The sequence below is a fragment of the Lampris incognitus genome, chromosome 21, assembly GCF_029633865.1.
Source record: "Lampris incognitus isolate fLamInc1 chromosome 21, fLamInc1.hap2, whole genome shotgun sequence".
NCBI lineage: Eukaryota > Metazoa > Chordata > Actinopteri > Lampriformes > Lampridae > Lampris > Lampris incognitus.
In genome coordinates this window covers 3,039,309-3,064,366 of record NC_079231.1, presented here as the reverse complement: position 1 = coordinate 3,064,366, position 25,058 = coordinate 3,039,309, and the positions used below count along the sequence as shown (strand labels likewise).

Sequence of the window (25,058 nt, the reverse complement as noted above, 5' to 3'; positions counted from 1 at the left end):
AAAGATAACCATCCTAAAAGAGGCCTGGATAAAAATCAGCATTTACTTCACCAATGTAAAACTGCGTTTGCCAGTTTATAGATAGTTTTGATATGTCCGACAGTCATCAAGAATATAAAGCAATACAAAAGCTTTTATCTACCAGTACCCTGATTTCTTTTTAATTCCTATCTTCAGTGCAGTTCCCCTCATTGGCTCGTGTATGTTTTGTCCATAAAGCACTTCGCAACTGTTAAAAAAAATGCTGCACAAATGGTTATTAGTGTTATTCATGAATATTACTGTCAACTGATCTGCTCCTCTAATAGATTGCCCAGGCCTGTGGGCAGCATGCTGGCCTGGGTCAGGACCTGGTGGCCATGTGTGTGAACGATGTGTTGGCTCAGGGGGCAGAGCCGCTCTTCTTCCTCGACTATTTCTCCTGTGGCAGTTTGGACGTCGGCGTGGCCGCCTCGGTGATCGGTGGCATCGCTGAAGCCTGCCGGATGGCCGGCTGTGCTCTGCTGGGTGAGTAGATTTGAAAACATTTCGCTGCTCATCCAGTTGGTGTCATGTGGGAAATCAGGCTTTGTGATGTTGGGCTATACAAATAAAATTGACTTGACTTGACTTTTACTTAGTGGAGAAGCAGCTCCCCTTGTTAAATGAGGATGTAGTTGAGGACATCCATTCAATAGGCTCCTCTGTGTCCTCCCCATGAAATAAAAGCCTGATTTCCCCACATGGTGTCAGAACTGAGGAAGCCGTGGCGGTCTATTCCGTTGCCTACCAGCACAGGGATCGCCGGATCGAATCTCCTTGTTACCTCCGGCTTGGTCGGGCGTCCCCTACAGACACCATTCACTGTGTCTGTGGGTGGGAAGCCGGATGTGGGTATGTGTCATGGTCACTGCATTAGCGCCTGCTCTGGTCAGTCAGGGTGCCTGTTTGGGGGGGGAGGCTGAGGGGAATAGTGTGATCCTTCCATGCGCTACGTCCCCCTGGCGCAACTCCTCACTGTCAGGTGAAAAGAAATGACTGGCGACTCCACATGTATGGGAGGAGGCATGTGGTAGTCTGCAGCCCTCCCTGGATTGGCAGAGGGCGTGGAGCAGCGACCGGGACGGGTCGGAAGAGAGGGGTAATTGACCGGATACAATTGGGGAGAAAAAGGAGGGAGGATGTGTGTCCTGTTTTCACATTATGGACATCCCCAGAAGTGGCCCAATTTTCTAAAGCCAATTCAGTCCAGCCAGGTCCAATAATGAGACAGGAAGACATTAGCAGCATTGACTATCTGTAATAGTGTTAACGGAGCAATTTGAAAAGTTTTGCATGTGGTACCACCTTCTGTGTGTGTGTGTTCATTCCTGTCTGTCCGTTTGTCAGGTGGAGAAACAGCCGAGATGCCAGGGGTCTACGGTCCGGGGGAGTATGACCTTGCTGGGTTCTGCGTGGGGGCAGTTGAGCGCGGAGCCCTGCTGCCCCGCCTTGGCGACATTACTGAGGGGGACCTGCTGATCGGTGTGGCCTCCTCAGGGGTCCACAGCAACGGCTTCAGCCTGGTCCGGAAGGTCCTGGAGCAAGCCAACCTTTCCTACAGCTCCCCAGCCCCCTTTGGCAAGTCTGGGCAGACCATCGGTAAGACAATACCGAAGCCTGTTTCAGACTGCGGGTGGAGACAGCTTTACATGTCTCAATGGCTCTTCACACAGTTGCTGATGGGGGGAAAAGTTTATTTAAAAATTTTTTTTTAAAAAAAAGGCCTAATATCTCATGAAGCTGAGTTTTCTATGCTCCTGTTGGTCATTTTCATCAGATGCTTTATTTAGTAAGCTCTGCTCATGGTAGGATATGATGTGTAGTACTTGTGGTGTTGTTAAACTGGGATTATTTTGGGTAGCTGTTTAATCCAGTTTTACTTTTGGTGGTGTGGGACAGCGCCTTGACCCACCTCCTCTTTTGGTCCTGCTGGCAAACCATTGGAGTCAACCCAAATATGCCCTTTTTTTTCTTCTTTTTAATAATGTTTCTTTAAGGATTTGTTTGTCCTTTTCAGTCACACGTCAAACACAGCACTTCAATCTATTTCTTTTTTTTTTCTTCAGGAGAAGTTCTGCTGACACCGACAAAGATCTATAGTCGTCTGCTCCTGCCAATCCTGCGCAGCGGTTCTATCAAAGCCTACGCCCACATCACAGGAGGCGGGCTGCTAGAGAACATCCCCCGGGTGCTCCCACAGGAGCTGGCTGTTGATTTAGGTAGGAGGATCTCTCTCTCTCTCTCTCGCTCTGCCTGTCTCTCTCTCTGTCTCTCTCTCACATACATGTTTGTGGGTGCTCATCTAAAACGACAGACACAAAAGCACACATAGCTTGTATTTTTCCCAATTTTCTCCCAGACCAAAAAAAAACCCAAAACCCTATCTTGTATTATAAAGATGAAATGGAGCTTTTTCGGTATAGATGACCACGTCCCCATGCACAAACGCTCGACCAACTTGTCCAATGTTTGGTTTTTCTGTTATACCTACCTAGAAAGAAAAAAAAATATAGAATAGTTTTGAACATTACTGATATTCAGCGCACACAAGTTAATACTGGAATCCGGCAACCTGACATTTATCGGATTTTTAGTAGCGTACACCTTCTGTTGAAGTCACGGAATCAAAAATTACACATCGTGGATTATCCGGGTAGCGTAGCGGTCTATTCCGTTGCCTATCAACACGGGGATCGCTGGTTCGAATACCCGTGTTACCTCCGGCTTGGTCGGGCGTCCCTACAGACACAATTTGCCGTGTCTGCGGGTGCGAAGCTGGATGTGGGTGTGTGTCCCGGTCGCTGTACTAGCGCCTCCTGTGGTCAGTCAGGGCACCTGTTTGGGGGGGGGGGACTGGGGGGAATAGTGTGATCCTTCCACGTGCTACGTCCCCCTGGCGACTCCACATGTGTCGGAGCAGGTATGTGGCAGTCTGCAGCCCTCCCCGGATCGGTAGAGGGGGTGGAGCAGCAACCGGGATGGCTCGGAAGAGAGGGGTAATTGGCCGGGTACAATTGGGGAGAGAAAAAGGGGGAAACATCCAAAAAACAAACTTCTGTGTGATGTCACCTGTTGTTGGTAGGTTGTGTAGCATGTTTCTGTTTTGCAGTAGAAGCACTCTCTCTCCCCTTATATTTTCAGTTGTTTACTTTTTTGGGAACATTTTGTCCTTGTTATCTCTCTCAAGGTGTCAGTGATTTGGCAGGTGTTGATGGAAGTATATGTTCTCTCCCATCGGTGTTCACAAACCGTGTGTGTGTTTTATTTCTCAGACGCCTCTCGCTGGAGCATCCCCCCCGTGTTCTCCTGGCTCCAGAGGGAGGGGGCACTGAGTAAGGAGGAGATGGCCCGCACCTTCAACTGTGGCCTGGGGGCCGTGCTAGTGGTGGCACCGCTGGATGCACAGAGAGTCCTAAGCCAGCTCCAGGCCCACGAAGAGGCCTGGATCGTGGGCTCACTGGCACATAAGCAGCCTGGTGAGGCAGAGTCGGTGGCTATTTAGGGTAGAATAGGCCATCGTGTAAGATACAGACTTGGATCGCTGTAAAATTACTCTATTTGTACTGTAAATGTAAAAAGGATTAGCAAATACTTAGCAAATAAGAAAACAAACACAAAAGCAGATAAGAAGTTGTCCAACAATAAAAAAGGGTAATTGAGTGGGATAGAAAGCACTGTACATAAAATGTGTACTTAGAAATTTTTTGTTAAACTAACAGACATTTTCAAACATGAGTGATTGTCGGCAAGGAAACAGTAAGACTACACAGATTATATGGTCTCCAATCAGCATAAAATGGGGGGCACGGTGGCCCAGTGGTTAGCGCTGTCGCCTCACAGCAAGAAGGCCCCTAGGTTCGAACCCCGGGGTTGTCCAACCTTGGGGGGTCATCCCAGGTCTTTCTCTGTGTGGAGTTTGCATGTTCTCCCCGTGTCTGTGGTGGGTTTTCTCTGGGTGCTGCGGTTTCCACCACCACCAAAAAGACATGCATGTTAGGGTTAATACTCCTGTCTGTGCCCCTGACCAAGGCATTGCAAGACGAACTGGAGTTGGTCTCCGGGTGCTTCACGGCAGCTGCCCACTGCTCCTAGCTACACAGCTAGGATAGGTTAAATGCAGAGAAAGAATCCCCCCCCCCCCGGGGAAGTATATCAAAAATTATAAGTATATCGAAATTGTTGCTACCGAGGAAGTCACCATTCTTCTCCCAGTGAGCCAAATCACACACAATTAACATTTATATTTGTATGCATCTGTTGTGTTTTGGCTCTTACACATGGTCTGCTGCATATGGTAATGAAATGCCTCCATAATACCCTTTTTGAAAGTATGTTCTACCGCAGGTGCATGCTATTTTACATATCACTGAATGTATGCATGTAATGAAACACACCAACACACTGCCTTTGAGATTATATAGTCAAAGCCTCAGTATTCGTGGCAATAACTGGCATTATCTGTCAATAAGTTTCCCAGATTTCACTGAAAGTTCATGTACTTATGCAGGCGCGGATCCTGTGGTGGTTCGCAACCTGGAGTACATCCTACGCACAGGCCCCTCGCCCAGTGGAGACTTGGGAGTCCAGCAGAATGGCGGTTGTCACGGCAACAGCGGCACACCACAGAAGACGACCAGGGTGGCGGTCCTCATTTCCGGCACAGGTCTGTTTCTGTATTAGCATTTAAGTTTGACCATACAAACACCATCAGTGATCTTGAAAGGAGACGATCCATTATGAATTCAGTTTGATTCAGCGCTACGGCCATCTTGGATGGTTACTGCAGGTACTTTCATTGCCCAGCTATCAGGTGCTACTTGTGGCAGTGTCTAATATTGGTGGGAAATGCATGGAAAATATCATTATTAAGAGTTCCATATTAGTTAATACTTAATCGGAACCGGTACCTTCTTTGCATTTTGAAATGTCATTTTTATTGAATTATTTAGTTTAGATGCCTGACAGCCACATTTCTGTCCTGCTTAGTTCCAGCCTATACCAACACGTTTAGCGAGTGTGTGCTTCAGCCATTAGGATGTACATGTCTGTGTCCCAGGCACCAACCTGCAGGCCCTGATCGAGCAGGCCAAACGTCCATCCAGCTCGGCAGAGATCGTCGTGGTCATTTCCAACAGGCCCGGCGTTCAAGGTCTGAAGAGAGCCTCCCTGGCTGGCATCCAAACACGGGTACACCTTGTCAAAATATTTAATCCAGCTCTAGTCAATTTGGCTCAATCTTTTTCCTTTCAAATTAGCCATTTAATGGAACTGTCAACCACCTTTGAGGAGCTTGCATGTCAGTTTCACATTATTACTAGTTTCAAAAGCGTAGCATAAATGAACGATTGCTTCAGAAATCGTGGCTCACAATTACAGGTTCCAGCCCCATGGCAGCTAATGTGTCCTTCACCTGTAATTACTGCTTTTACACACACATCTGCAAGAGCCGCACTGGCTCACTCCCTGCAAGGGGCTGTATAAAAGAGCCAAAATGCCTTTTAAATATTCGAGTCTTTTCAGCCAAGTAGGTTTGCAAAGTTGAAGAATTTGATTTCATATAAGCCATAATCAAGTTCATTATAAAGAGCACCAAGGACATAGATGGAACTTTCTTGAGATGTATGTAAGAGATTTTAAGTATCTTGAGAATAATTGGCAAGTATGTTCTATGCTATAAGTTTGTGTGCTCTGAGTATATTTCTGTCCAGATTGCAAAATGCTGAATGTAACATGAAATAACGTTTATATTTGTTACGTGTTGCTGCAAATGTGTCCCGGCCTGGCCAGGTGGTGGACCACAAGCTGTTCGGGAGTCGAGCAGAGTTTGACGGCACCATCGATGGTGTGCTGGAGGAGTTCAAGGTGGAGGTGGTGTGTCTGGCAGGGTTCATGAGGATCCTAACTGGACCCTTTGTCAAGAAGTGGAATGGTATGTTCACAAAATACAAACTTTTAACACTTTTGGGGCCAATCGATTCAAGGACATCCAGGGTGCTACAGAAAACAATCAGGGGTTTTCTGTAGCACCCTGGATGAAAACAAATAAAAACTGACTGGGAAATAAATGCAGGAGTCCAAACACAACCATATGGGCTTTATTGTCTGTTTGTATCACTGTATCACACACAACCCCTTAATGGTCACAGGAACTTTTCTCATCTATGATCAGGTTGCTCTGACCCTTGACCCTGTTGGTTCTTAAATGAAGGCAGCCACTACAACCTTATCTTATCATTCAGCTTTATTGTATAAATATTCACATTTGGAGAGAACGAGTGGGTAATTGATCCAGCCCGCACTCAGTCGCTCTCATGCTTGAAGAAATGTTAGCCGCCTTGTTTCTTCTCTTCTGTGGGAAAAATCACACTAATACATAATAAAATGAAGTTTGCACAGTTGTCAACTTATACAGGGGGATTTATTTAAGACACAACTATGGGGGCGTCCAGATAGCGTGGCAGTCTATTCCGTTGCCTACCAATATGGGGATCGCCGGTTCGAATCCCCGTATTACCTCCAGCTTGGTCAGGCGTCCCTACAGCCACAATTGGCCGTGTCTGTGGGTGGGTGGATACGTGTCCCGGTCGCTGCACTAGCGCCTTGTCTGGTCGGTTGAGGCACCTGTTCAGGGTGGAGGGGAAACAGCGTGACCCTCCCCTGCGCTACGTCCCCCTGGCGAAACTCCTGTCAGGTGAAAAGAAGCAGCTGATGACTCCACATGTATCGCAGAAGGCATGTGGTAGTCTGCAGCAGTGATCTCGGATGAGTGGGGTAATTGGTGGGCCAAGTACAATTGGGGAGAAAAAAAAGGGGGGGGGGGACACGACTAAAAATTCTTTGTAAGACGGAGAGCTGTTGGGATTAGAAGTGCAATATGTCACGTTCCCAGAACACATTCTTTTAATATACAATATTTCAATAGCTGTCGTCCTACGGGGGGACCCTTTTCATAACCATGTGATGAACACACAATCTCATCAGAAGAGGAACCAAGTACACCCAGAAAACATTAAGATGCAAGACAAAAATGACAAAACTAGAATAAAGGTGTAAGGTCAGCACACTAAATTGCTCCCATGAGGAACATCTAACTGATCAAAACATTGCCGAATAAAATGGCTTTTGGAAGCAATGTAGTGTGCACACCTTACTCCATTCTACTTATGAACAACACACACCCCACCATACACTGAAAATAACTACTATACACACTCATACCAACAACTTCCTCACACAGTTGCTTATAACTTGTATATCTGGTTGTAAGTCTAATCTGATCTACTTTAGCACTTGTAAGGGGTTTCATTAAGTTTTTATGCGCCATCCCACTTCTCTGTCGAGCGAGTTTCAACAGTATGTGCATTGTGTGTCTGTATTTGACTACAGGTAAGCTTCTGAACATCCATCCATCCCTGCTGCCCTCCTTCAAGGGAGTGAATGCCCAGAAGCAGGCACTGCAAGCTGGGGCACGGGTCAGCGGCTGCACCGTCCACTTTGTAGCTGTAAGTATAAGATACCAATGGCTAGAGTATTCCATTCCATCCATTATCCAAGCCGCCTATCCCAGCAGTCACTGGGCGGCAGGCGGGGAGACACCCTGGACAGGCCGCTAGACCATCCCAGGGTGTGTGTGTATACACACACACACACACACAGAGGACAGCCAGCAACATCTGCAAAGACATAACACACCCAGGTCACTGTCTGTTTGTTCCCTTGCCAACAGTGAAAAGATCCTGGACTAACAGGCTGAGGAACAGTTTCTTCCCCAGAGCTGTAGCCTCCATCACCCCCCCCCACACACACACACACACACACACGCACCCCTGCCTATAGCTGCTGAGGACTAACTGGTACTAAAGCCGCTCCAATATGGACAACTATGTGCAATAATTCCATGCATTATTTTGAGCTTTAAAAGCCGCTGCTATCTTTTATTGTCTCACTATCATTTTTGCTACCCAACTTATTTTTACTACCTCACTTGTTATACTAAATGTTTGTCCTTGTTTTTAATCATTAACCTTGTCTAGTGTTGCTGGTCTGAGTCACCAAACAACATTTCGTTGTGTGCGCACTTTGACAATGAAGTATCTTAGTCTTCTTCTTACATAAATTGACAACTGATGATTGCTTATGGCATAAAACAGGCTTGTACTGTCTCAAAGAATTTACTTGACTCACTGGATTATTTTGTTCCTTATTTGTTGAGCACTTTCCCTACCATTGAGTGTTTCTTTTACAAAGTTTTGTAATATATATATATATATCTCATCAGCTGTCAGTAAAGCCACTTGAGGAAAGGACATACCATTTACTTCCTCGTCATGCACATCACATGCACAATGTCCAATGGAGAAGGGAGAGGTGCAACATACAAAAATTCAAAACGTGATCACTAATGGTCCAGTGGGGGGGTTGGTATTTGTCTATTGTCATGATTTATTTATAATTACAAAATAGGTGCTTATATCTATGTCTGCAACTGCTGGCCAGTTCATTCCTGTTATTCAATGTGGACATTTGTGGTTTGCAAATGATAAAATATTTTTCAGTGAGACATATCCAAAGGAGTTGAATCAAGTGCGACTGGACTTGGTAAAAATCCGTGAAGACGTTTTGCCTCTCATCCAAGAGGCTTCCTCGGTTTGTGCCTTTCTGACTGGCTGAGTCGCATCAGCAGCCAGTCAGACTAGCTTGGTCTAGTCAGAAAGGCACAAACTGAGGAAGCCTCTTGGATGAGAGGCGAAACGTCTTCACAGATATATACCAAGTCCAGTCGCACTTGATTCAACTCCTTTGGAAAACCATGACCTGGATGAATGAGAACATTCACATAGATTGCACATTGTACTGCTGGGTGATACGTTTTGTTGTTTGGGAAGATTTTCCAGGTGGGTGAATAATTAATGTTTCTGTCCACCAGTGACCAAATATAAGGGCTTAAAGATGTTACATTCTTTAAACAGTTGTTTCTAAAGCTACACGTGTGCATTAAACCTCTTTTTGAATGTTCCCTCTGTTAGGCCGACGTATGTCTCTAGTTTGCTGTTGTCCTCTCTCGTCACCGTAGCTTGGTACATAACTCCCTTCGTCTGGCATTTTCCCTCGAGGGGGCATGAGTTATTCACATGGCAGTTGCAGTTGGGGGAGTCTAGTTCTGATGAAGGTGTCATTGATTTGTTGATGATTCTTGTGTTGTGGGACGATATTATGTGTTGAAGCATGCAGCTGTAACTCATGTTGATGGTGTTCCTACTGAATATCTTCCTCAGTTGGTGGTCCGGGGTGAAGCACTTATCCAAAAGTTAAAAACACTGCTTACCCATGTTTGTGGCCACGGTGTCACTGTTGGGTGGTTGTACCAGGTGATGTTTCGTTTCCTGCTACGTTTGTTGGTTTGCGGTCAGTCAGTGTGTAATGGTGGGTTGTACTTGAGCTGCTGTTTTGTAATGCATCTTGGTTGGGGGTGCAGCTTCATTGAAGATGGACTCATTAGATGATCATTTTGAGAGTCTTCTATTAATACTTTCTGGGATGTTCTTCAAGATGGAGGGTGGTGGGTGCTCTCTCTATGGACATACTGCAATGTGTTGTTGGGCTTCATGTACAGCTTGTATGTGCCGTTCCTAAGGTCCATTGAGATGTCCAGAAGGTCCATTTGTTTTGTTTTTTTGTTTGCTTCAATGGTGATTTTTAGCCCATTGTTTGAGAATATTTTGCAGATTGTTTTCTTAATGTGCTCGACCTCTCTTGGTGTTTTGCTACAAGTTGCTAGCCCATCATGCCTATAGAGTCCAACACTGATGTCCAGGTCCTGTAGTTGAGACAACAAATACATTCCAACTAGTTCACAAGTTTCCACCCCGTCGAAGCTGCCCATGGTTACATCACATTTACTACTACTACCTTTTATCTGCCATGAGTTTCCACTGGGGTACAGAAATGATTCCTTCGCCTGGTATATAATGTCTCTGTCCTGGTATATAATGTCTCTGTCTTGCTCGGATATCACTGTGTTTTGCAGCAAAATCAATGGCTTTGGTAGTAACTCCTTGCTTATGGAGGGGCAGAACTCGCAGATATCAAAACATATAAATTTGCAGTTCTTCTTGTCATCTGTGTTCCTAAACCGTTCTAATACTTGGTCCGTGTTTTTCCATCGGTTTACAGGGACTTTTTTCAAGATTTGATCGTTCATGTTTTCTTTTCTTTTTTACCTTCCGATTTCCAGTTTGGTGGGGTTGATCAGTCTACATGTTGGTTTGTAGACTGATCAACCCCACCAAACTGGAAACTCTACTCCTCCATAAGCAAAGAGTTACTATCCAAAGCCATTGATTTTGCCGCAAAACACACAGTGATATCCGAGCAAGACAGAGACATTACATACCAGGCGAAGGAATCACTTTTGTACCACAATGGAAACCCATGGCAGAAAAAGGGTAGTAATAAATGTGATGTAATCATGGGCAGCTTCGACGGGGTGGAAACTTGTGAACTAGTTGGAATGTATTTGTTGTCTCAACTACAGGACCTGGACATCAGTATTGGACTCTATAGGCATGATGGGCTAGCAACTTGTAGCAAAACACCAAGAGAGGTCGAGCACATTAAGAAAACAATCTGCAAAATATTCTCAAACAATGGGCTAAAAATCACTATTGAAGCAAACAAAAAAACAAAACAAATGGACCTTCTGGACATCTCAATGGACCTTAGGAATGGCACATACAAGCCGTACATGAAGCCCAACAACACATTGCAGTATGTCCATAGAGAGAGCACCCACCACCCTCCATCTTGAAGAACATCCCAGAAAGCGTTAACAGAAGACTCAAAATTATCATCTAATGAGTCCATATTCAATGAAGCTGCACCCCCATACCAAGATGCATTACAAAAGAGCGGCTACAATTTTAAGCTAAAATACAACCTTCCATTAAATACTGACTGCCAACAAATCAACAGACGTAGCAGAAAACGAAACATCACCTGGTACAACCCACCCTACAGTGAAACCGTGGCCACAAACATCGGTAAGCAGTTTTTTGAACTTTTGGATAAGTGCTTCACCCCGGACAACCAACTGAGGAAGATATTCAGTAGAAACACCATTAAAATTAGTTACAGCTGCATGCCTAACATTCAGCACATAATATCGTCCCACAACGCAAGAATCATGAACAAATCAATGACACCTTCATCACAACCGGATCCCCCAACTGCAACTGCAACATGAAGGACTCATGCCCCCTCGAGGGAAAATGCCAGACGAAGGGAAGTTATCTACCAAGCTACGGTGACGAGAGAGGACAACAGCAAAATAGAGACACACATGGGTCTAACAGAGGGGACACTCAAAAAGAGGTTTAATGCACACGTGTAGCTTTAGAAACAACCGTTTAAAGAATGTAACATCTTTAAGCCCTTATATTTGGTCACTGGCGGACAGAAACATTAATTATTCAACCACCTGGAAAATCCTCTCAAAGAACAAAACATATTCACCCAGCAGTAAAATGTGCAACCTGTGTCTAACTGAGAAATATTTCATCATTTGCAAACCAGAAATGTCCACAGGAATGACCTGGCCAGCAGTTGCAGACATAGATATAAGCACCTATTTGGTAATTATAAATAAATCATGGCAATAGACAAATACCCCCCCACACACACACACATTGGACCGTTGGTGATCACGTTTTTGAATTTTTGTATGTTGCACCTCTCCCTTCCCCATTGGACATTGTGCACGTTATGTGTATGACGAGGCAGTAAATGGTATGTGCTTTCCTCGAGTAGCTTTATTGACAGCTGATGATTGCTTATGGCATGAAACAGGCTTGTAGTGTCTCAAAGAATTTACCCGACTCACTGGATTTTATATATTTATATACATATAGTATATAATTGCTAGAGCAATTGGCCAAAATTCCCAGTGGGTTGGAATTTGCTGGGAAATATAGACTTTCAGTGTGACTTTGAAAAATCAGTAACGAGTGAATGTCTGTATGATACACATACAAAGCAAAGCAGAGTAATGTCATTGGCTGTGTACGCAACTGCAGTCTGCTTCCACAATTGTGATGATTATGGGAAAACATCCATAATCGTTCACACTTCAGAGAATTTAAAAAAAGACTGCTGCCAATGCCAGTTTAGTGTTTTCAAGTTGCTAGCCGGAGACATTAGTCTTTTTGGTGTGAGTTGCTGAGTTTTGGAGATAGGTGTAGTTCGGTCAGGATTTCCACCTTCTGTTTCCTATCCGTTTTCAGGAAGAGGTTGATGCTGGAGCCATCATTGTGCAGGAGGCAGTACCGGTGCTGGTAGGTGACACAGAGGAGAGCCTGTCAGCTCGGATTCGTGAGGCTGAGCATAGGGCCTTCCCTGCGGCTCTAGAGCTGGTGGCCAGCAAAGCTGTCCAGCTGGGAGAGGACAGACGCATAGACTGGAAATCCACCACGCATGCCTGAAGCACAGCGAACTCTCTTCGACTTAAAATTCAGTCGTTCATCAACATTCCTACCAGTTGGGTTTAAAATTTAAAATTAATTTGACAGTACAAAGGAAATTTTAACCAAATGAAACTCAAGTAGAGCGGTTCACAGTCCTCAGACATTTGCTTTGCACAGTTCCACTGACTTAAACTGTTGTTTTTCAGGTCAAGTCCAGGTTAAGCAGTGTAAATTCTTGTTACTTGAGTGGATGCTCCAAGGCCACTTTTATAACCTGAGCCAAGTCATTCCAGCTGTAATAGAAATTAAATAGCATTGCTCTTTCTTCTGCATAAAGTTAACACTATCCTTGGGAGTTACTGGGTTTGTTGTGCATGTTTTTGCCTTGCCTTTTGTAAGTTAAACAAATCTGCATTCCTTATACTATGCCATTCGAGAAAGTGCTACAATTTTATCTGCACTGCAAAAATGTGACTACTACATTGTGAGAAAAAGCATGACTGGTTTATTATGTGATTTGCAAGGCTGTGTTGAAGTAATAAATAAATGTCCACGCTGCTGCGGTATTACAAAATATTGCCCATAAACCTGCCTCACTGAATATGTCAGCCTTTTTGACATTTTCCTTTAAAAGATAATTGTAAAACGTGCAAACGAAATCCATGCCTTCACATTCAAACCCATTGTGGCACAAGTGCATGGTATATACCATATCTTTTATTTTTTTAAATGCATGTTCAATAATGATGACCGTCAACAAAGCTGAAAAAGCAGAAAAGAATGGTAGAATCAAATATGGCCTTGAAAAACTAAAAGATGCAAACGTTGGAGAATGTTTTGCTGCTCTCCGGAACTTAGACGATATTGAAGAAGTGACCGAAAAGTTCTCAGAAAAAATGAAAAAAGCTGCACTAGAAATACTAGGTAAAAAGAAGTCCAAGAAACATTGAAGCTATGTGAGAGAAGATGTGAAGCCAAGGCTCTGAAGAATGCAAGGAGGAATACAGAAAATGTAACAGAGAAGTGAAAGATAAGGAGCAATGGACTGAACAAGAATGTCGAAGTATTGATAACAACCTGAGGCACAACACTAAAATGACCCTCCAAACAGTGAAGAAATTAATTACAGAACAAAACGTAAAGATGTGCTATTAATGACGCAAATGGAGAACTGATCTCAGACAAAAAAGCGATTGCAATACTGCAGTGATCTTTACAGTTGTGACCTCAAATGAAAATTAGGAAGTATACAACCAACTGATAGCTGATGAGAACAAAGGCACAGGAAGATGCGAAATTGAAGAAGCCATCAAACATCTGAAAAACGAAAAAGCACCAGGAGCAGACAATATACCAGTGGAACTAATCAAAAATGGCGGTGATGAAGTTATAGACATCTTACTTAGCATCTGCAACAAAATTTATACCCTGAAGTAATGGCCTATGCAGTGGACTACTTCAGTACCGATTCCACTTCCAAAGAAAGGAAACCTGAAATTATGCAGGAACTACAGAACCATTAGTCTAAACAGCCATGCAAGCAAGGTAATGCTCAGAATCATTGTCAGGAGAATCACGCCACAAGTTGAGCAGATTCTTGCTGAAGAACAAGCTGGTTTCAGGTCTGGAAGGACAACTGAGCAAATCTTCAATTTGAGGGTTCTTTGTGAAAAATGTATAGAACATCAACGAGAAGTCCGTCACAACTTTGATTTTAAAAAAGCCTTTGACAGAGTGTGGCAACAGGCTCTGTGGAAAATCATGAGAAAACATCAACGAACACCTTGTCTAAGTTATCGAAGCTCTTTATAAAGATTCAAAAAGCGCAGTGCTAGTGGACAGCACACTCAGCGACTGGTTCACTACAACAGTAGCAGTGAGACGGTTGTTAACCGTCACCGTGCCTTTTCCATGTATTCCTTGAAGAGATCATCACCAGCGCTATGGAGGGTTTTTAACCAAGTCTCATGATCGGCGGAAGAAAAAATCAACCGTCGCTTTGCAGATGCCATTGATCCAATTGCTAGCAACAGGGAAGAGCTAGCTGAAATAACCAGAAGACTGGACAAGGCGGCTAAGGACATGGGTATGTTGATCAGTGCTCAAAAAAGCAAAATCATGACAACAAAAGATCACCTGAGGAGGGAGACTGAATAGAGATTGAAGAGCAGAACACGGAAATCATTGTTGGCAGCAAAAAACGTGAGGAAGCCACGTCTTTAAAATATCTCGGATCTGTGATTAACAAAGACGGAAGATCGGAAAAAGAAATTAGGAGCAGAATTGCCATTGCAACAAGCTCAAGGACCAAACTCAACACAGTCTGGAAAGATAAAAACCTTGGAATGAAGTCAAAAATGCAACTGCTCTGCACAATCATAACAGCAACTCTTATATATGGTGCAGAATCCTGGACCCGAACAAAAGCTATGGAGAAAAAAATATAAGCCTTTGAACTTAAGAGCATACAGAAGAATGCTATCACACACGTCACCAACATTGAAGTGCTGAACAAAGTTAAGAAACCTATTGGTCCCCATGATAGTTTACTGACGATGGTAAAAAAAAAAAAGGAAACTGATTTGGGCATGTTTGCTGAACGGAAAGGACATCCTGCAAGGCCTGGTAGAAGGAACTAGGAGGAGAGGGAGACTGAGAAAAACCTGGGTAAACAACATCAGAGAATGACTACAGTGGAGGTGGGGAGGGCTGCGATGGATAGGGAACGATGGAAGAGACTTGTATAGGCATCAATTGTGCTCCTACGACCTCCATAGGTTACAGAACTGGTGATGATGCTCAATAATCCAGTCAAGAAAATCACGAAGTTGAATCAATTCATCTAGACATGTTTATTGAGAGAAATGTTTCATCACTCATCTAAGTGACTTCTTCAGTCTCAACTGACTGCAGGTATCCCACCCTTATAAACAACACAGTGGCATAAAGACCGAAACCAACGACCAGTTTCATGTGCAAATTGCCATGACTATTAACCAGAGTTACAATGGCCATGTGTACTGTTCACAGAGGATTGGGGGAGAGTTACTCAAAGAATCAGCGATCCAGAAAAACAACATCACGGACCCGGAAGTGGAGCAACTGTGGATGAAAGTTTCAGCAATGGGAAGGCGCTGCTGTCCAACATCAGTAGAGACGAGAAGAAAGCTCTCATGACTCTCAGTAAGGACAATAACATCATCCTCCTGGCAGACAAAGGCAGATGCCTGCCTACATTAAACCAGACAGACCATCATGAGAAAGTTATGACGTTACTTAGCGACATAAATACTTAGTATGAGCCCCTGAAACGAGATCCAGGCAGTGGTTAAAAGAAAAGTGAGATTGTCTGAAGCACATACACACATGAAATTATTATATTATCAAATCAATCAAATTGTAAAGTTCACTTTTTGAGTTATCATAATGTTGGCAACTGGTGATGAAATTACACCCAGCAATGTACCCTATTTCATATGTGTGTGCATGTGTCAGACCTGTCCAGGGTGTCTCCCTACCTGCTGCCCAATGACTGCTGGGATAGATAGGCTCCAGCATCCCCATGACCCTGACAGCAGGATAAGCGGTTTACATAATGGCTGTCTGAAGCAATTAGAACAGGACAATGCTATTGACAGAAGTGTGTACCACAGGGGAAGCAACACCTTGTCTGTATGGTTTACCTAAAATACATAATACAGGATGTACCATTACGGCCTATTGTTTGTATAATTAACTCAGTGACATATAACATCTCTATGTTTCTGATATCTATTCTTAACCTGCTGGTAGGCAGTAATGAACATCACATTCAAAACACTATGGATTTTGTGGATAAGGTAAGGGACATCATTATGGAGGGGGATGAAAAAATGGTCTCTCATGATGTTAAGCCTCTCCACGTGCATTCCTGTTGATGAAGCAGTGGACATAGTCCTTATGAAATTACAAGACGGCCCCACCCTTAGCAATAGGACCACCCTTAATACTGACCAAGTGTGTCCGCGCCTGAAGCTGTCTCTTCATTCCACGTACTTCACATATAGGGAGCAGTACTATAGGCAGAGGCATGGGTGTGCTATGGGTTCCCCAGTCTCACCTGTAGTGGCCACCTTGTATATGGAGGAAGTGGAAAAGAGGGCTCTGATGTCCTATCCAGGGACACCACCTAGCCATTGGTTCAGATTTTTGGACAACACCTGGGTTAAAATTAAATCTTAGGATGTACTACATGTGAAGCACTTTGGGTATCTAGAAAAATGCTATATAAATGTGATTATTATTATTATTATTATTTCACCAACCAAATCAAGTTCATTGTGGAATTGCAATTGGTGATGGGGGACATTTGATTGTTGATGTTTACCGTAAACCCACCCATACTCAACATCTTGATGCATGCTCAAAAGTCCCGGAAAGAAAATAAAAGAAGGTTGAATCAGTTCATCTGGATACATTTATTGACATACTCTTCATCACTCATCTAAATGACCGCTTCAGTCTAAACTGACTGCAAGTATCCCCACCCTCAAACATTGAGTCCAGATGAACTGATTCAACTTTCTTTGGTACATACCATAGTTCATTGTGCCATTAAGTTCAGCCATTGCCACGCCTCCTTTTCTGATGTGCTTTTGTAGGGACAGTTATTTTCTCCTTGAGCAACTTTTGTCCATTCCCCAGGACTCTGTCCCATTGAGCAAAGGAAGTTCCCTGCAATTTTTCCACATGACTTCTTTCTCAGTTCTGTTTTTGAGGTCATGCAATCCTCTCAGAATATCATCCTCGACTTGTTTGGTTCTGTTGGAGGCGGACGTGGACTTTTCATTTAACGTCACAATCTCTCAAAGCGCAGAACTGACAGCCTCTCATTACCGGCTCTCCTGGACAGACAGGAGACTCCCCGGAGACCACATTCTCCTTGTAAACGGATGATTTCCTCTATGTAGAGAGAGAGAGGAAAATGTCAATCTGCTGTCAACTGAAGCGGTTTGCAATATATACAATCCTTGTGTATATATCTGAAGATTGTTGTATTGCAGAGAGCCACAAAACGAGTCAAATTCCATGTAGTGAAAACCTACATGGCCAATAAACATGATTCCAGTTCTGATTTGCTACACATTGGGTAAAACATTTTCTTTGAATAACTTCTAATTCGTTGATTTAGTAGAGAAGAAGCTGACCCACCTGGGTTATTCTCTTCTATGGTAATGAGGTAGAATACCCCTTTACTGGACAACAACTGTGTCACCATTGGGAGAAATCTGTCAATCACCTCTCTGCCACGTCTCCCACCAGCCCAGGCAGCTTCTATGCCTTTGCTTCCAACCTGGAAGATGCATACAATGCCACTCAGTCGACAAACACACCCCGTCTGAAAAGAATATGCTGAATAAGTAGCTGACCTCGTCTGAGGGTGTGACCACGTAGGGAGGGTTGAACAGAAGAACGTCCACTTTTCCGCACAACCTTGGAAGAAGACATCCCACCTAAAGAAAGGAACACTGTCAGTAAGGCCACAAAAGGACCAAAGGATGAATCAATTTCAGCAATATGTTACGTGGAAGTATCTTTACAGATGATGTGTGTAATAGTCCAGCTTTTCTGAAGCATCATGACTTCTTCAAAACAAAATGACTCACGGCGCCCCAACTCCTTCGACTTCTGCATTGAAGCCCTCCGATTTGTTTTTATTTCACACAAAAGAAAAAAGACTGGGCTCAAACTTGCAGTCCCCAGTGAACTGTGCAGCTTTTCTGAACATGGCAAGTGTCAGCAAATATGTTTTGTCTATCAACATTTTATTTGAATTTGTCTTCTTTTGATATGCTGTTGTTCACATTGCTGAAAAATAGAGGCCAAGACTCGGGTACGTTTACACACAGCAGCCGAAATGCCTGCAAATTAAAAAAGGTCAATATCTTACCAGGTCTGTGACGACTGTTTGTAAGGAGACATCGTTCCGGGAAGCCGTCTCTGCTGTGCACTGTGCTGCCGCAGAGTTCAGGTCAGTGCATCTAAGTTGAATAAAAACATGGGCTTAGTTGTGCACAAACTGAGTAGAATATCCAGCTATTCAAATCTTTCTCTCAGATTCACAGGTCTTTATTTAATCTTGTGTCGCTCGAATTTATTTTATACCTTTTTCCTTTGTTGGTGACCTGCAAGCCTTCTGTTATGTATGTATTCTCTTTGTGTGGGTGATGTGGGCACAGGAGAAGGATTAAGAATAAGAAAATGTTGTTGTACAACTGAAGAGCCTTTGAGTTCATCAGAGTTTAAGTCTTTATATCAACCCCCCCCCTTTCTCCCCAATTGTATCCGGCCAATTACCCCACTCTTTCAAGCCATCCTGGTCTCTGCTCCACCCCCTCTGCCGATCTGGGAAGGGCTGCAGACTACCACATGCCTCCTCCGATACATGTGGAGTCACCAGCCACTTCTTGCTTCTTGAAACAGTGAGGAGTTTCATCAGGGGGGACGTAGCATATGGGAGGATCACGCCAGTCCCCCAGTCCCCCTCCCCCCAAACAGGTGCCTCGACTGACCACAGAAGGCGCTAGTGCAGCGACCAGGACACATACCCACAGCTGGTTTCCCACCCACAGACATGGCCAATTGTGTCTGTAGGGACGCCTGACCAAGCCAGAGGTAAAATGGAGATTTGAACTGGTGATCCCGTGTTGGTAGGCAACGGAATAGACCGCCACGGCACCCGGACGCCCATTATCTCAAACCTGATGGATACATTTTCACAGGCGATGATGTGCAAGACTACCCCATATTGCAATTAATATGTTCTTACAGCTCATGGTCCTTATTAGAAAATGAGAGCGCCAATGTTTTGTTAATTCTGCTTCACAGCGATGAGAACAACCAACACTGAAGCCTCCATCATTACCAAGGGGAATGTGATTCCCCTGTGTTTCCATGCAGACCCCAAAAAAGAAAGGCACCTCAGGGATAGCAAGTGGAGACCAGAACTTTCAGGGTCACTCACAAGTACAAAGATGATGATCCAACCACTGACGCCAGGAACGCAGACACCACTCCTGAACCACAGCCCACCTCCACACAGACAGATGGGCTAGGAAAACAAACAAGCAAAAACATCCAAATATGTGCCATTAGCTTAATCCATCGATGAGACCTGACAATCTTTAAATCTGTTACCACGATTAGTGATGTAAGAGGTGACCATGCTTTAAATGATTAAGATGTCACTTTAGTATGGGGAACATAAAAAAACTTAATTACTAGTGAATTAGTAATGATCAAGATGTCACTTGAGTATGGGGAACATATTCTAAGTAACAAAAACTTAATTTACAGTAATTTAACACTATGAACACTTGTAGTTTTGTGTTTTGTTATGTAAGAACAGAGCATATTCATTAAGTGTTAGTAAGGGAGAATAACTCTTCTTGTGGTACTACCACCTTATAAAGGCCATACTAAGCAAAGCATACTGAGATGGTACTACTAATAAGCAATACTTCTGAGGTTATAGAGGGAAAACTCATAGTTAATGGCTTACTGGTTGTATAATAAGGCCATGCAGAATAAGGCATTAACGAGTATGTAATAACGACCAATTAAGAGCCAATATGTTGCTAATTTGCATGCTAATAAGCACCTAATTAATGGTGACTACGTCCCCATACTAAAGTGTTACCTGATTAAGATTATTTGAACACTTAATTATACCCTAACACAGCGGTGGCTAAGCATGTACCTGGTGTGGAGTCCGGCTGGAATGGAAACCTGCACACACGTGGCTCTCCATGGCACGTGCTTAGCCACCCCTGCGCAACACTTACCAATGGCACAGTAAGCAGCAACTCTGTTCATGCATAACTAGATATATGTCTGTCAAGGTGGCGTTTACGTCACAATAATACATTTTATTTGCGGGCGCCTTTCAGAGCACTCAAGGACGCCTTACAGAAGAATTTTAAAAAGCAACATTAAGCAGTATAAAATCAAAACAAATGAGAGTACACAAAAAGTTAATACAACAGATCAGAATAAAATCATCAGCACAAAACTCGGTGAGTGAATGTGGCAGTTGATCCTCCCTACTCCTGTCACTCCTGTCCGTTTCCCCCACCCACTGACAGCTGTGAGTGACAAGTGAACGCCGAACCAAATGACCCCCCCCCCCTGATAGTGTGAGGCCGTGTGGCGAGCGGCAGGTGGGGTGGGGTGGGGTGGGGTAAGGTAGGACCTGATAGCGTGTGGCGAGCGGCAGGTGGGGTGGGGTGGGGTAAGGGAGGAGTAAGTTGCGCGTCACCTCATGCGCCGCAGCTCCGCGGCGTCTCTCTCCAGCGCGTCCAGGAGGAGGAACGAGTCCTCCGCAGGCTCGTAAACCTCTCGGAAGGCTCCGCGGCCCACGTGTGAGTAAACCGGCGTCGGATAGCCGGCGGACATGGTGAACATGAAGCAGCCGCCTGGTCTTCACCGTGCACGGTTCTCCCGGACCGAGCGGTTTCCTCTGGAGCCGGGACACTTGTCTGCTAGTTCAGCACCCGTGTTTAAATATTAACCTTCCTAGAAACGAGACGAAAGCGAGATGGGCTCGCTGAACGTGTCCCCACTCGACTCACGCTAACGATTAGCTGACTTCCTGGTTGCGTCACGCCTGCGTCACAATCACGCACCTTAACCCTTTCCTGTGCGCCGGGGAGCCAAATGGACGGTCGAGTGGCAAAAGACAATAAACAAACGCACGTGTTAAATTACGCTCAACACGTTTAGCCAGAACGAGCGAGGCCGTTCTGGGTTTTCAAAGTTTAATAACGTTGTGGGGGGAAAAGACACAGACCTGCCGCTCCCTGGATGCTCCTAAAATGGTCTATATTTGCAATTACGAGTTTTACATTAATTGCACAAAAAAGAAAAAAAAAGATAAGCTCTACCTCAAACGACTATGACCGCGCGTAATTTGTGCGTCATGTCAGTATTTATGACGTGTTGGTCGCGTCATTTCCTTCGCGACGTTCATTGCTCTGTCCTAGACACGCACTAGCGTTCTCCGGTGCAGACTGATGGTTTAACCCTCTTATTTATTTATTTCTTGACGAACATTCAAATATACAGACATTACAGACATGTGCTTAACAAAACGGGTAAGAACTTCACAAAAGGATAAACAAATATAAATAAGACACAAAAATTAACGTTGGGGTAATGAATTACTACTACTAGTACTTTCGGCTGCTCCCGTTAGGGGGCGCCACAGCGGATCATCGTCTCCATCTCTTCCTGTCCTCTGCATCTTCCTCTGTCACACCAGCCACCTGCATGTCCTCCCTCACCACATCCATAAACCTCCTCTTTGGCCTCCCTCTTCTCCTCTTCCCTGGCAGCTCCATATTCAGCATGGGGTAATGAATTACATATCTTCAGTGTTATTGTTGCTTTGTTTATCATTTATAAGTTCCGCAGTCTTAACACTCTAAATTCACCTAAAAATCCAGAAAACCGGGGGTGACTTTTGTTATTCTGCATTTATGTATGTGAAATTTACCGTATAGGATGAACAAATTTACAATGAATTCAATGTTATTTTTATCATGTTCAGAATATGTAATGGCTTTTTACATTCAAATGTAATGTTTAGTTTTGCACAGTATATAATTCTTAATTCGATTCCAAAAGGGTACTGAATTTATACAGCGGTAGGGATTCGGAAATGATCCTGTCAGGTTGCCCATAACCAGCCTTGCATCGTTTTATTGTTGTCTCCGTGCTAATGTCTGGCAGAACATCAATTTCCCAGAAATCTGTGTAGTGATCAACTACCATCAGAAAGTCTTTCCCACTGTGTTGGAAAAGATCCATACTTGTGATTTGCCAATTACAGCCCCACTTTCCATGAGCACACAGGCAAATGCACACAGATGCACATTATCCCTCTGACTTACCTTTGATTTTGTTTCTGCATCACAATTAAACTCTATTCATACATATTTTTTCATAATTCTGTCAGTGGTATGTAATTTTTATTTGCTGCTTATCCTACTCTCAGGTCGCGGGGATGCTGTAGTCTATCCCAACAGACAATGGGCAGCAGGCGGAGAGACACTGGACAGGCTGTCAGGCCATCACAGCCCCCCCCCCCCCATACACACACATCCCTAGGGGAATTTTAGTACTGCCGATTCACCTGATCTGCATGTCTTTGGACTGTGAGAGGAAACTGGAGCTATTTACTTATTTATTTTAATATTTAATTTTATTCTTGTTCAGCTTCCTTAATCCAAATCTGCAGTGAAGTGTCTTCACTTTCCGTCTTGTGTCAATTTCTTTATTTAGTGCAACAAAATTTAAATGACCAAGGCCAGCTCTCATAGTCCGTGTCCTGTTTCATACTGAGTGATATGTGCTCGAAAATGTTCATTTTTATGGAAAATACAGACAGGCTGAACTGTCTGGTAATATTTTTCATGTCAGTTTCTTTATTAACTTAAATAACAGAAGAAAAAAAAGGTCACATCGTCTGGAGAAAATGCTTACTGAAAAATAATAAGCAGGAGAGTAACTGTGCTTTGCTTGACAGCAAACAAACGAATTAGTGGAGGAAAAGAGCACTTAATAAATCATTTATGTTTCCATATACAATCGACTTTATTTATTGTTTTGTGCAGCACAGACAGGATTAGATAATGTAACAATGAATGTAAAATAACAATAACACACTTCAATAATAGAAATATAAATAATATGAATAATGGATCATAGTAGAGCTGTGTTGAATGCAGATATGATGCCAGCTATTGTATAAAGTTATTTTTATTCATTAACTATTACAACAGGAGATAGTTTACATCAACAGCAAACCTTTCTGCTTGTTCATAACATAAGCGTCCATGAGAGAGAAAACCAGTCAGACAAACAGGCTGTAAAGCTGAGCTTAACATCAGCTCACTGGGATGAAAACACAACCAATCTCTCGCTAGGGTTTTAACCTCTATTAGTTCTCTGTTTTAACAGCATACAACAAGAGGAAAAGTTTGAGAAGGTCTCCTCAATAATGCTGAGCTGTGTCTTACCTGACGGGCCAAGTGACGACATGAAAACCCAGTGGTTATGTGTTCAAATCCAAATGAAAATGCCAGTTTCCGATGAAATTGTACAGAAAAGTAAGGATGAGTAAGACTTAGTAGATTTGTAAAAAAAAAATGTTGAAAGCCAGTATCCATAGAAAATATTGAAAAATGCAGTCATGGTGGAGAGAATAAGAAGACTTAGTAGTTAAAAATCTTGTACTTTGTGAAAGACATGTCGTGGCTCAGGTGTTAGTGTTTCTTTGAGCTATTGTGAAGTTTTTGGGTTCAAGCCTAGCCTATCACATAGTAACTTGAAGGCAGACATCCTAAGGAAATCTTGAAATATTCTGTAGTGTGATGAGAGCGAGATGACTTTGTGTAGCAGTGGTTAGTGTTCTGCTGCAACACTGAAAAGGTTATGGGTTCAAGACTAGTGTTTTTCATCCTAGCCAAGTTTTGTAAGCAGATAGCCAAAGGAAATAGTCATAAGTGCTCAGAGAAAAATCCCTAAATGTGCAAAGGCCCTGGTGGAGCAGTGGTTAGTGCTCTTCTACAGCGTTGTCTAGGTTCTAGACCAGCATTTGTCATTCTACACAAGTTTTGAAAGCAAGCATCCAAAGGAACAATTCATAAGCAATGTCCCTGGTGGTGCAGCGGTGAGTGCGCTTCTACAACATTGTTACAATTATAGGTTCTAGACCAACATTTGTCATTCTACCCAAGTTTTGAAAGCAAGCATCCAAAGGAAATATTCATGAGCACTTGGAGAAACTGTCCAAAGGTGTAAAGGCCCTGGTGGTGCAGTGGTTAGTGCTATTTTGCAGCATTGTTTAGGTTATGGGTTCTAGACCAGCATTTTGGCATTCTACCCAAGTTTTGAAAGCCATCATACAAAGCAAACATTCATAAGCGCTCGGAGAACCTCACCAAATGTGCGAAGGCCTTGGTGGAGCAGAGTTTAGTGCACTTCTACAACATTGTGAAGGTTATGGGTTCTAGACCAGTGTTTGTCATTCTACACAATTTTTGAAAGCAAGCATCCAAAGGAAATATTCATAAGCACTCGGAGAAACTGCCCAAATATGCAATGTCCCTGGTGGTGTAGTGGTTCGTGCGCTTCTACAACATTGTCAAGGTTATAGATCAGCATTTGTCATTCTACACAAGTTTTGAAAGCCAGCATCCAAAGGAAATATTCATAAGCACTTGGAGAAACTCTCCAAATGTGTAAAGCCCCTGGTGGTACAGTGGTTAGTGCTCTTCTGCAGTGTTGTTCAGGTTATGGGTTCTAGACCGGCGTTCTACCCAAGTTTTGAAAGCCATCATCCAAAGGAAACATTCATAAGCGCTCGGAGAACATTACAGAATGTGCAAAGGCCCTGGTGGAGCAGTGGTTAGTCGTCAGACCCTTACGTGTCTGGCACCATGGAGTGGCTGTTTCAAACCCACCACCGTATATCAGGGCTCAGACAAAATAAGAGATGGGTGGTAGTCAATTTTTCTGTGAGTATGGTGCGCGTGGCCA

General features: G+C 43.6%; 2 protein-coding genes across 4 annotated transcripts in view; one reads left to right on the top strand and one right to left on the bottom strand.

Moving 5' to 3' along the window:
* The window catches only part of gart (phosphoribosylglycinamide formyltransferase), a 31,817-nt gene extending 18,778 nt beyond the window's left edge, over nucleotides 1-13,039 (top strand). For both annotated transcript variants that reach the window (XM_056301158.1, XM_056301159.1), the window contains 9 exons: nucleotides 309-507; nucleotides 1,369-1,620; nucleotides 2,088-2,240; nucleotides 3,294-3,497; nucleotides 4,529-4,684; nucleotides 5,078-5,208; nucleotides 5,809-5,950; nucleotides 7,408-7,523; nucleotides 12,300-13,039. In XM_056301158.1, coding sequence (XP_056157133.1) covers nucleotides 309-507; nucleotides 1,369-1,620; nucleotides 2,088-2,240; nucleotides 3,294-3,497; nucleotides 4,529-4,684; nucleotides 5,078-5,208; nucleotides 5,809-5,950; nucleotides 7,408-7,523; nucleotides 12,300-12,497 — 1,551 coding nt within the window. In that variant the 3' untranslated portion in view covers nucleotides 12,498-13,039. The remainder of the gene's footprint in view (nucleotides 1-308; nucleotides 508-1,368; nucleotides 1,621-2,087; nucleotides 2,241-3,293; nucleotides 3,498-4,528; nucleotides 4,685-5,077; nucleotides 5,209-5,808; nucleotides 5,951-7,407; nucleotides 7,524-12,299) is intronic.
* n6amt1 (N-6 adenine-specific DNA methyltransferase 1) lies at nucleotides 6,221-21,089 on the bottom strand. Of its 2 annotated transcripts, none has more exons than XM_056301161.1 (7): nucleotides 20,776-21,089; nucleotides 19,483-19,569; nucleotides 18,409-18,499; nucleotides 17,888-17,971; nucleotides 17,670-17,811; nucleotides 17,056-17,420; nucleotides 6,221-6,705 (listed from the first exon to the last, which is right to left on the bottom strand). In XM_056301161.1, the coding sequence occupies exons 1-6, from the start codon at nucleotides 20,919-20,921 to the stop codon at nucleotides 17,314-17,316; spliced, it is 657 nt and encodes a 218-aa protein (XP_056157136.1). In that variant the 5' UTR covers nucleotides 20,922-21,089; the 3' UTR covers nucleotides 6,221-6,705; nucleotides 17,056-17,313. The 2 variants fall into 2 exon arrangements, with proteins under 2 accessions (XP_056157136.1, XP_056157135.1); XM_056301160.1 differs by having other exon boundaries at nucleotides 17,355-17,420.
* Nucleotides 21,090-25,058: the final 3,969 nt, after the last annotated feature.